Source organism: Macrotis lagotis, chromosome 3 (genome assembly GCF_037893015.1).
Source record: "Macrotis lagotis isolate mMagLag1 chromosome 3, bilby.v1.9.chrom.fasta, whole genome shotgun sequence".
Taxonomy (NCBI): Eukaryota; Metazoa; Chordata; class Mammalia; order Peramelemorphia; family Peramelidae; genus Macrotis; species Macrotis lagotis.
In genome coordinates, this window is record NC_133660.1 from 14656190 (window position 1) to 14668815 (window position 12626).

General features: G+C 35.7%; 1 protein-coding gene across 2 annotated transcripts in view; it reads left to right on the forward strand.

Moving 5' to 3' along the window:
- The window catches only part of NFKB1 (nuclear factor kappa B subunit 1), a 163572-nt gene that overhangs the window by 26895 nt on the left and 124051 nt on the right, over positions 1-12626 (forward strand). Inside the window, exon 2 of one of the 2 annotated variants that reach the window (XM_074228156.1) lies at positions 11178-11241. In XM_074228156.1, the coding sequence (XP_074084257.1) occupies positions 11185-11241 (57 nt within the window). In that variant the 5' untranslated portion in view covers positions 11178-11184. Of the gene's footprint in view, positions 1-6805; positions 11242-12626 lie in introns of those variants that run through there. The other variant, XM_074228157.1, reaches the window with a different exon arrangement.

The following is a 12626-nucleotide window of genomic DNA, read 5'->3' on the forward strand; positions in this document are numbered from 1 at the left end:
AATACCTGGAACATATTAGACACTAAATAAATGCTTATCTTTGAGTGAAAAAAGAAATGTCTATGGACCTGAGTTGTCAGGCAAGACATAGTGGCAAAGCTAGTATTTCAAAAAACTCACAGGATCATAGATTTAAAGGTTCTTTCTGAGATCTTAAATATTTAGTCTGATCCCTTCCACTCACAAATGAGGAAACAGACTCAGAAAAAGTTAAATGACTTATCCAAAGTAACATGATTTGAACACAGGTCTTTAATTGTAAACTATCATTCTTTCCTACAAAGCCGTCCTCTCAAAGATGTACTCTGATTAGAATTGAATCCTGGGCTGTGATAGTAAGAGTTCATGTCATAATCACTTGATCTCAAAGGATCTAAGATTTGAATTCTGAAAAGGAGAATAATATTACAAGAGGTATAGGTCTCAACATGAGAGAATTACAGAAGAGTTTTTGTTGGATAGTAGTCATAGTTGAGTTTGGAAGTATAGTCTAGAATTAGGGACTTTATCTGGAAAGCAATGGGTTTTTTTGTTTGTTTTTTTAGGTTTTTGCAAGGCAAATGGGGTTAAATGGCTTGCCCAAGGCCACACAGCTAGGTAATTATTAAGTGTCTGAGACCGGATTTGAACCCAGGTACTGCTGACTCCAGGGCCTGTGCTTTATCCACTGCGCCACCTAGCCACCCCATCCTGAGATATGCTTGAAAAGATAGAAATTAGTAAGGAAATGGCAGAGGGGAGACCAATTAAGACTGCTATATTCTAGATGTGATATATTTAGAATCTGAAGTAAGATAACGACAGTAAGAGAGGAAGGAAAGGACAGATGTAGGAGATACTTTGAAGGAAGAATCAATAAGGTTTAGTGACTTCTTGAAAGCAGATCCCAAAGGAGAGAGGGAAAGAATCAAAGGTGACAGCAGTGGAGCTCTGAAGAACAAAAACACAGGTCAAAAGAGAAGCTTGGTTTATATGAGAAGATGCTAAATTTCTTTTTAGACATATTTGTTTGGAGTAGAATATCAGGTAACCATTTTGGTCACATGATCTGAGATTCAGAAATAAAAGTTGACTTTAAAGAGATGCATTCTTGAGAAATTCTGAAAAAAGCAATCAATGTTCCTGTAAGAACAAGGGAGAGGCATGTAGAGACCCTTGAGATTTATAGGGAGTTATCCAGTATTCACATTTTGACAGTACCCATGCAAAAGGCAGAAGCAAAAGTACATAACTAAAGTTGAGTATAATAGAATAGAATTGAGATTTTCTAAAAATGCAAATAAAGAGGGATTTTTAGGTTTTATAGGGCAAGGAGCACAAGGTACAGGGGCTTTTAATCATCACTATATAAATATAAACTGTTGAGGTGGCTAGGTGGCACAGTGGATAGAGCACCAGTCCTGGAGTCAGGAGGACCTGAGTTCAAATCCGGCCTCAGCCACTTAATAATTACCTAGCTGTGTGACCTTGGGCAAATACTAACCCCATTGCCTTGCAAAAAACATAAAACAAGATATAAACTATTGTTAATATTCTTCCCCTTCATGTTGGTATAGAGATGGCCTTGGATTCTCAAAGGCCATATCCAAAGACTTTACTCAAAGGAGACAGGAAGCACCTGGAAAGTGCTAGTTACAAGAATGAAAGGGCTTCAGGTATGGAACTATTCTAATGATCAAAATGAGTTTGGACCCTCATATAAAAGGTACTATGGTGAGTTGGGTTTTTTGAAAAATGGGCAATTAACTAGGCTAGGCAATGGTAGCAGGAAGACCAGTGCCACACAATGCCTGCTCTCAAGAAGCTTACACTATAATAATGGAGCTGATGAATGTACTGGTGATTTAAAACTCAGATAGAATGGGAACCATTCATAGCATCCCTGTAAGTGGCATATTGACTTAGGAAGACACACATATTCAATGTTCTATTGTTTTTTTTTATTTATTTTGTTAAATATTTCCCAGTTATATTTTGATCTAGTTTGGATGATTGTAGGCAGCAGACCATTTGTCTGACAGCTCTCATATATACAAACAACTCTGCAAAGGATAAGGAATGGTCTAGGTCAAGTATTAGGAAGACAGAAAGGTACATTCAGCTAAAGAGACAATGGAAAGCTTCTTGAAGGAAGCTGTTTATTGAATGGGAGTGGGCCTTGAAGGCAGAAAGTGAAGCTGAAAAAAAATGGAAAAACTTTCAAGCAAAGAAAGGAAAACATACAGATGATAGAGTGAAGAGCATTTAACTCATCCTGTTTTGGTTGAAATGAACATACTGTGTGATAAAGGTGATAAAGTTGAGGACAGTTAAGTAACTTTCCTAGGCCCAAACAAATATTAAATCCAGAGCTCCAGAACCAAATAATGGAGAGCCTTAACTGCCAGTCTTAAGAGTTTGTAAGTCACTGGGAAGTAATTGAGAATTTTAGGGTAGAGGAATAAAATGACCAAAGTTGGTGAAGGCAGTATTATGAAAGAATGGACTTGCAGCAGGAAGACCAGTGAGGAGTCTATTAAAGAGGCCTCAGCTATTTGGATTGAAATAGAGAAGATAAGAAAAGGGAGAAGATATTGAGAGCTTGGTGCTGATGAGCTTTTTGTTGAGTTGTGTCTTAATCTTTTTGACCCTATTTGAGGTTCTTGAAGACCTAAGTTCAAATTTTGTCTTAGACAATTGGTAGTTGTGTGTTCCTGCAAATCATTTGACCTCTCTCAGTAACTCATATTTTTATTGTGAGGATGAAATAAGATAATATGTAGAATACTTTGCAAACTTTAAAGCTCAATATAAATGTTACCTAAGTATTATAGCTAAGAGAGAAGTGAAAACTATAATAATTGAGGAGATAATGGTAATGAGGTCTTATGCAATGAAGTCCCATCTTCATTGCTTATAAATTTTTTTTCTTAAAATAATCTTGTGGGAGCAATTACAAGATACAGTGGATAGAGCCTGCCCTAGAGTCATGAGAACTTGAGTTCAAATGTGACCTCAGACACTTATTAGTTGCATGACCCTGGACAAGATATTTAATCCTGATTTCCTCCAAAAATAAAGCAAAACAAAAACAAAACAAAAAACCCACCCTTGTTAGATGGGTGATGCAAGAAGTAGTATTTGGATCAAACTCTGTATCTGAAGTACTTTGTAAGACATGGAGTACTTTATTAATACAGGAATTTGTTATTATTTCCAATGTGCAAGTAAGAAATTTGACTTCAAATGAGAGTAATCATCTATGACTAGAACAAATCCTAAGTCTTGCCATCATTGAAGATGCAATTTTATTAGCAATGATCAATGTAAACCCCCTCAATCCTTGTCATTTTTCTTTCCATAAGTCATCCCTAGGGGGTTCACCTAACATGCTGGGGACCTTCCTCCAGATCTCTTGACACTGACAGTATACTAGTTAGAACATAAAGGTCCCAATCCAGCCTCAGACACTTAATAATTACCTAGCTGCCTTGGGCAAGCCACTAAACCCCATTTGCCTTGCAAAAACCTAAAAAACAAAAAAACAAAACAAAACAAAAAACCAAAAGAACATAAAGTTCTCTATCTATTCCACTTTGAGCTATTTGACTCAGAATTCCCCTGGACTTGACAAACGGAGCTCATATTCTCAGTAGATTTGCTTGCATAGGCTTTACCTAAAAAATCCATAGAGATGAGAGAAGTTAGCTATTTTAGGATAGTCTGTACATTTGCTCCACATTATTCATCTTGCCCCAGGATCCTCCAAAGCAAATTAACACAGGAGAATGCCTGTTGTAGTCAAGAAACCCACCTTAGACATTGTAAGGAGCTATTGTGGCATTAACCTCAAGAATTTTAGACAGGGTATCACATGTAATGGAAACTTGACTTCATCTAGACCTCGGAGTATTTACTCTATAGAATATTTTTTATTTTGTTTCATTTTCTACCCTATGTCCAGATACTGAGAACATTTCCAAGCACATTTCCAGCTTAAGTTTTATATGTGTGTGTATATGTATATTTGTATATATATGATATATGCATGTACATATATGTATATATGTACATATATGGGATTATCATGATTCTTTGCTTCTACACTGTTTGATATTACTTGACTGATCCACCCTCTCTGATCATACATCTGAGGACATTATTTTGCTGACTCTTTTGTGTAATCCTTGGTTACTGATGTGTTGTTGTTTACTGCTGTTCGATGTATCCTCTCCATTGCCTTTGGACAACCCTCAACTTTAAATCTTTGGAGACTGGTATTCCGTAGTCTGTAGCCATATAGTATTACCAGAAGAATAATGATAATCTTTTAAAGTTTCAGGAATAAGTTTGGAGTACAATACTAGTCCTAATTCATTGTCTATGTGTGGTATTTGTCCAAGATGCATAGACTGATGAATTAGCTGTTTATATTATCAGTCCAAGTGCCCATCATTGTCTGGAAAATAGACATTCTTAATGAATGTGGTTAGAAAGTTAGGAAAATTTACGTGGTTATGAATCGCATTTAGGAGATGGATTTGAATAATGAATAGAATGTCACTTATAAATAGGAACTTCTGGAGAATCTCATCTGCTATAGAGAATTCCTTTAATATTTACATTCTGTCTTGACCATCCATGATGGCACTGGGATAAATGCCAGTTTACTAGTAGGATACTTGGTATTAGTAATAATCAGAATGTTGTGACTAGAGGACACTATACCACCAAAATTAGACTAGTTTTTTCTTCAAAGATAAAGAATTTATCCTCAAGGCTTAATTGACTTGGGGACTAAAGCTCAGACTATTGAGGTAGTTTTTGATGACTTAAAGAACAAAAAACCAGTCAGCAGATAGTCCCTCAGATTTTTGACCAGCAAATAGTCATGGCTAACCCAGAAGCTAGAAAATTAAACCCATCTGAATCAATGCTGTATCTTTGACTAATATGCTTTCCCAGCTACAACTCCGCTAATCTCGAGACTACATCAAAAAAGTAACCAGCATGTAAACATGAGGGTTAAGTCAAATATAACTATAATTTTTCAAAGTGTGGAGGAGGTAAGGGGTTATTATTTCATTTTCAAAGTTTTTTTTACTCTTAACATAAAAATATTAGTGAAGAATTCTTTTCAGAGGCATGTTTTTTTTTTTACAATTCTACAGAGGTGTAAAGCAGTTGAGATCCACATTTTCAAAGTCTCCAGGATCTGTTCTCAAAGTGTACATTAAGAGAGATCTTAAAATAAACTTAAAGGTTGAGTTTTCTTGTATCAATCCACACCAGAGTAGACCCCAGAAGGTCCTCAAGAGTCCTGTCACAGAGATAGAATAATTAAAAAAAAAAGTTTTCACAAACAAGTCAAGAAGAAAAACCACTGCTGTGAATATGATTAATAATTCTTGCTTTCTGTGTGTAAGTCAAAATAGCGTCATGAATTTATGGGATAATGGTTCCTCAGGAAGGTGCAAAGTAATCCTTTTAATGCATCCTTTTCTGGGATTAATCATAGATCTGTAATTTAAATTGGAAAAGAAGAATATTATTTTACTCCTATTTATGGGATTATTTATATACTGCATGAGACCTTTTTTTTATGAATTTTTTTTTGAATTTTAAACTTAAACACCACAGATAATAAGCATTTTCATTTCCAAGGCAATTAGGTTATAGAGTACTAGACTTGGGGCCAGAAAGAATTGAGTTCAAATTTGTCCTCAGACACTTATTAAGTATAGCATTCTGGGAAAGTCACTCGCCTGTTGGCAGCCTCTGTTTCTTCATCTGTAAAATGGGGATAATAATAATAATAATATCTTTCTTCCATGGTTGTTGCAAGAATAAACTGAATACACACACACATCTATATATATATACATATATACATATATATATATACATATATAAATTTGACAAGGTAATGGAGTTAAATGACTTGCCCATGCATGGTCACACAGCTAAGTAAGTATAAAGTGTCTGAAGTCAGATTTGAACTCAAGTTTTCCTGACTCCAGGGCTGGTGCTTTATCCATTGCTGCCCCCTATATAAATGCTAGCAATTATTATCAATATTATTATTTCTAAACAGAAGAAAGGATTATAAAGTTAAAGTGTCACTAAAGTGTACAATTTGCTTTTCATTTACAGTATCTAATAAACATAAGTTACAGAACTGTCTTTCTGAACTTCTTGTTACCTCTGCATTTTTTAAAAATAAATATGCTTCATTAACTTCTTTTTTTTCCTTTTTTCTTCTGACAGTCCTCTTGGGAGTCTCTCCTCTCTCTCTCCCCACCTCCCCCTGTTGAATGAAAAGAAAAACAAACTCTTGTAACAAAATATGCAAAGTTAAGCAAAGCAAATGCCCACATTGACCACTTCCGAAGATGTTTCTCCTGCATCTTGAGTCCATTGCTTCTTATGATAGTTCATTTCCAAGAATTCTGCTGAATAAAGCATTAAACATTTCTTTCTCCAGTAATACCTACAGCAGGATGTTTAGAAGAAATGGGCCCCTTTAAAAGAAAATGCTTTGAGTGAGAGACTCTAAATATTTTTTTTCTTTTTCTTTACCACACCCATTTATTTACAGTAGGGGTTATGACTGTCTGCCACTCTGCACAATGAGAGAGTTGGAGGATATGTCATTGTCTGCTCTACCAAGAAGGGTGAAGTGGACAGAATGTTGGTTTCAGAATCAAGATGACCAGGAATCAACACAACATTCACCCCCCCCCCATATATATATATATATATATATATATATATATATATATATATATATATATATATATATATATATGCGCGTGCACACACACACACACACACACACACACACACACACACAACACAGAGCTTACTACCCTGGGCAAGTCATTTGACCCTCCAGTGGTAATTAGAGCAGTACATGAGCTTTGGAATTAGAAGACTGAGATAATCTCATCTTCCACGCTTTGGATAAGTCACTTAACTTTCCTGTCCTTCAGTTTACTCATCTGCAAACAGCTAAACAAGAAATGTCTTTACTATCTCCTTGACAAGTCACCTCTGAAGAAACACTTAGTATCTTGCAAGATTGTACTTTCTACTTTTAGACATATTCTCTTTATTGTTCCTAGTTCTGCCTTAAAGTGGGGCCAAGAATAAACCTTTTCACAAACTTGCTCTTCAAAACTCAAAGATAAACAATAGTTCTTCCCTCAGTTTTTTCTTCTCTATCTTAAATATCCCCTGTGATTTCACTTGACAGTCTCATGTTCCTTGTAACCCTTGTGGTCCCACTCTCTAGGTCTGCCTTCTATGGACATGCTGTAGTGTGTGTGTTTTCTTCCTCAAATATGGTAGTGCTTCCCAGATCTTAGCATTGTATTTCAGATATTATTGGACAAAGACAGAAGGACTATCACTTCCCCTGTTCTGGGAGTTGAGATTCTATTAATATAACTTAAGATTGCATTATTTATCCGGTCAAACTGCCCTGTCTGGACTTACATAGAAGAATTTGAGTGTTTGCATATTGATTTTTTTTAAATCTGTCTAAGATTTCACATGCTTATCAAATTTCATCTTATTGGATCCGACCTATCTGTCTAGACTGTCATCATAAAAGTGTGCTATTTGACATATTAATCAGTTCGTTCTCCCATTTTTATGCTGCCTTCTTCCCAGGTCCAATTTAATTGCCTATAGATTAAAGGAAAATCTACTGAGGTTGAGTTGAAGCTTTTTGAAGTGAGGCATTTTATCTCTGTCTTTTGACAGTTTCCCATCAGTGTTAGGCTACAGAATTTCTTCAGTTCATAACAGAGAAACATGAGGCATTGATCTATTCTTTCAAGAATGAATGGTCTTGTGAAATAAGACACAGTTACATCATGTTAATTTAACCACTCTTGCTAGCTTCAGTGAGTAAGTACTGTATACAGTGGATATTCAGATCTTCACACAAGCAAATTGTACACCTTGGGCATTTCTACTGGAATTTCCCCTTCAGTATTCTACCTCCCCCCATTCTAAATTCAGTCAACCTTGATGCTAAGCGTGAAAAACAAAACAAAAGATTCATTAGGATATTTCATTCACTTGCTAGAAATGTCTTCTCCCCCTCTCCCCTCGAAGATGACACATATATTTCTTAAATGTTTTGCAGCAGATCAATGAGAAAACCTAGTCATGAAGCATGGACTCCAGAACTTCCCAGTGTGGTTATACCCTTCATATAACTTGTCTCTCCCTTTTGGATTTCTCCTTCCTCAAAAGTACAAACACTGAAGGGTGGGGAAGAAGGAAGGAGGAGAGTGAATAGAGTAGAAGTAGGGAGAAAAAAGGGACTTTCCCTGTATAATCTTTCAGTGTCAGGATTTACTTTATATTTTATAATTTTAGACATAAAACCCAATTTTGTAATTAATGCAAATATTGCCCAGTGAGTCAGTCATCCTTTGAGATGAATCATAATTCCTGAAGTGTTCTATTTACCTTTATTATAAAATTTAACTGACATTGATATTGCTTGCCTTAAGATTTTTATTACTGTGTTTATCCCAATAGATATGACTTAATTAGGAAAAAACTTTTAACTGTCAATCTTGTATCCCTGTTAGACTGCTGAGAGACTCTTCTACTCATACTTTCTCTCACTCTCTTTTCTCTTTCTCTGTCACACACAAGATCTAGATCTTACTGATGAGGAAACTGAGCTTAGATATTTGTCCAATAAAATGTTATGTCTAGGGTAACAGCTAAAAAATATTCAAGGCAAGATCTGAATTCAGTTCTTCCTGATTCCAAGATTATAAGTCTGTCTTCTTTGTTAACTGCCTCTAATTTTGTTCTTTGTAGAATACTTAACATATTTAACAGAAGTAATATAGTAATAATTATGAAGGCATATATGAAAATTGATTGGGTTCTATATTATTACAAAATATCAATCAGATTCATATAAGATTATTAGGAATTTTTTTTAGAACCCTAGATGTTTGTTTAACTGAAAGTTCACCTCTCTGTATCACAAGGCAGCCTAACTATAGTAGATGTCATACTTAGAGTTGGAATCCAAGGACCTCTCTGAATCCCACAATCATGGTTAAGTGACTTGACCAGGGTCTCCCAGCTAGTAAGTGTCTGAAGTCAAATTAGTTGTCCCTAGGGGATTGCTAAGGTACCTTCCAGCACTAGGTTTTTGGTCTAGCATGGTGAGAGTTAAATAGATGACAAATCTAACTTCTGCCTTTAACTACTAAGTTGTTACAACTGATTGAATCAATGGAAGACAAAAAAAAATGAACATTGTTCACTACATTGTATTTTCCTGCTGCTCCGGATAAAAATAGTAACTTAATATTAAAATTAATAAATTTGCTTAATAATAAAATTAACAGATATGTAGTAATTTGACTGAATGACCATACTTGTTGCTGTCATGGTGAGCTTTAGATTTAAGAGCATTTTTGAGAGGCAATTGGGTTTAAATGAAAGAGTTGTGTGAGAGAGAGACAGAGAGAGCTAGCTCACTAAAGCTCAGAATACAAAATAATTTTCCCAAGGTTGTGATAGGATGGTCAGAGCAAGACTCGGGACTCTTGACTTCTGCTCCAGTGATGTTTTCACTTTACCAAACTGTCATGGCTGATGATATTTACACTTATTTATTATCACTACAGTATTTAAGGAGTTCATCCTTTGTACCATTTGCTCATTTGCTTTTGCCTTCCCTATGGACTATTCTAAAGTAGATGGTGCATGAGGGAGGGAGGAAGGGAGGGAGAGAGAAAAAATTTGGAGTTCAAAGGCTTTTTTTTAAAAATGAATGTAGGGGGCGGCTAGGTGACCTAGTGGATAAAGCACCAGCCTTGGAACTCCAAATCCCGTCTCAGACACTTAATAATTACCTAGCTGTGTGGCCTTGGGCAAGCCACTTAACCCCATTTGCCTTGGCAAAAAAAAACTAAAAAAAATGAATGTAGAAAATTGTCTTTACAAGTGATTGGAAAAATATAAAATAGTATTTGAAAAAAAGAGGGTGTATAGCCAAAAGTAATAGGAAAAAGAATGTAAAGAAAGAGCCTTCTAATCTGGAGATTGGTCAGCCAGTCAATCAACCATTCAATCAATGATTGATTAATTAGAAACAGGTAACATGGACTTGATTTTATGGAAGAAGAGAAAATTTCTTGATCCCATCTAAGAAATTAGTGGTAGTTCAGGGAATAATTAGCTCTTGAAGTTGAATTCAGGATAAGAATGTAAAACTTGGCAGATGATTAGCCAACCTTAATGTAACAAGAACAGAGCTTATTCATTCATTTATTTTTAATTTATTTTAATTTTTAATTTTTTAAGAATAGGCTTTTAAGAGGTCTTCATTTTCCACATTATATGGACAAAATTGAATGTGAGGTGGGCTTAAATAAAATGCACTTGGATTAAAATAATGATCAGTCAGTTGGGAATATTTTGAGGATAAAATTCTTTATCTGTGGCACTGACATGAGTGGGACTTTGGTAATTGATGATGTGGTGGAACCTGCAAGCTCTAAGCCTCTGGTATGCATTTGGGAATCAATGGACATAGGTTCAAGTCCTGAGTCTGACATTTACAGTCTGAGTGAATTTGGCTAAGTCACTTAGTTTCTTTGGGCATCAGTTTTCTCAACTATAAAAGGAGGATATTGAAGTAGTTGACCAGGAAAATCTCTTTCAGGGTTAAATCTTTGTGTTTTTGAACTTTGACCATTAGTTCTTGGTTATACTTTTTAAATAGACTTTTGTTATTAATTTTATTGGGTATCAATATGAAAATTATAGGAAACTACTTCAGTGGAATCAACTTCTATTAAGAGATTTTTTTTTTTTTTTTTTTTTTTTTAGTTTTTGCAAGGCAATGGGGTTAAGTGGCTTGCCCAAGGCCACACAGCTAGGTAATTATTCAGTGTCTGAGGCCGGATTTGAATTCAGGTCCTCCTGACTTCGGGGCCAGTGCTCTATCCACTGTGCCACCTAGCTGCCCCCTGACTTGATATTTTTAAAAAACTCTGGGTCATTTTTGTTGGATAATTTTGCAAGTTTTTGACTCACTATTCCCTATATTATCAAAAAGGATCTAAGTCTCCAAAAGGTGAGTTGCCAAAGACTACCATAATCCCCAGTGAGGAGGATACTCTAAAATCCCTTTCATTTCTTCCTTTCAGTTCCAGAATGGCAGAAAAGGATCATTTCATATTGGGAATGCACGAACAAGTAAATGCTGGAACGGTAAGTGACAAACATTTTCTCAGTTTTCTTTAATGTATTCATAATTGGCTTATTAAAAATAGGCAGAATCAAAATCCATAGTGTTTATTAATGAGTCCATTGGAAACCTGTCATAGTCAATGAATTCATTAGCATTCAGGTGGTGCTTACTGTTTACTAGGCACAGGGAAAAGACAGCATACAATTAGCTATGTATGTATAAGATATCCAGGCTGTCCCAAAAGTTGTAGTGCATTTCTATAAGTGGCAGATCATCTCAGAGGGAAGGCCCTAGTAATTTGGGGAAATGGGGAAAGGCCTCTTGAAAAAGGTAGAGGCTTTGAAGGAAGGGGAGCTGTGGACTGAAAAGAGTGAGAATAAGGACAGCCCAGTATCTCTATATCCTAGAGGACACATAAGGGAGTAAACTATAAGAAGACTGGAAGAATTAATGCAAAGGCAAATTCATGTCTCCTAAGTTATAATTGCACATACAAACATATCTTAAGATACAATAAAAGAAGCATCCAGATGGCTCAGTGGAGAGAGAACCAGACCTGGGGTCAGGAAGATCTGAATTCAAATTCAGACTGGGACACTTAATAGCTGTGTCACCTTGGGCAAGTCACTTATGTCTTGACTGCTTCTCTTTTTCTTCAATTGTAAAATAGGGATCATCATTGCATTTACTTCCAAGGTCCAGTTGTGAGGACCAAATAAAATAATAATCATTAGTACTTAGAGTAGTAGTACATGGTGTAGCATGATATTTCTCTCTTTGTGTGTGTGTGTGTCTATGAAAAATAAATCTCATTAAACAGTACCATTTATCTGTGAGTACCCTAAATTTATCCTCTCTATAATATGTAAAAAATATAGGTTTTCCCTGTTAAAAGTGAAAATTAACTTTCACAGACTTAACAGGTTTTTTTGTTTGGGGGTTTTTTTATAGGGGGGAAATGGGGTATGCCCAGGAATACCTTCTTTGAATATAATTTGACACTTGGTTATTCAGAATGTGAAAACCTTTGTTTTACCTTTCACTTTTAATATGCAATTAAAGGTTAACCCTAACCCATCTATCAGGATGGTTCTGCTTGGTTTAAAACCATGTTTTCCTGCCTAAACACAGGATATCTTTTATCAATAAAAATGATTGGCCCTCCAAAAACTGCTGGGGAGACATTCATATTGAAAGTGTCTCTCTTGTGGGCATCTCTACCCTCACTAGCAACAAGGGTGGAGCATTTCCTTGTCTTTCTTCTCTTGAGTGGGAAGGGGCCCTTGAAGGTATGTGCTTTTGGAGTATTTACATTCACATATTCTTTTTCTTTGTTTTTTTAAACTCTTGGTCTCAGTAGTTCATACTTCCTAAAAGTCAGCAAGTATCTTAGGGATAATACCCA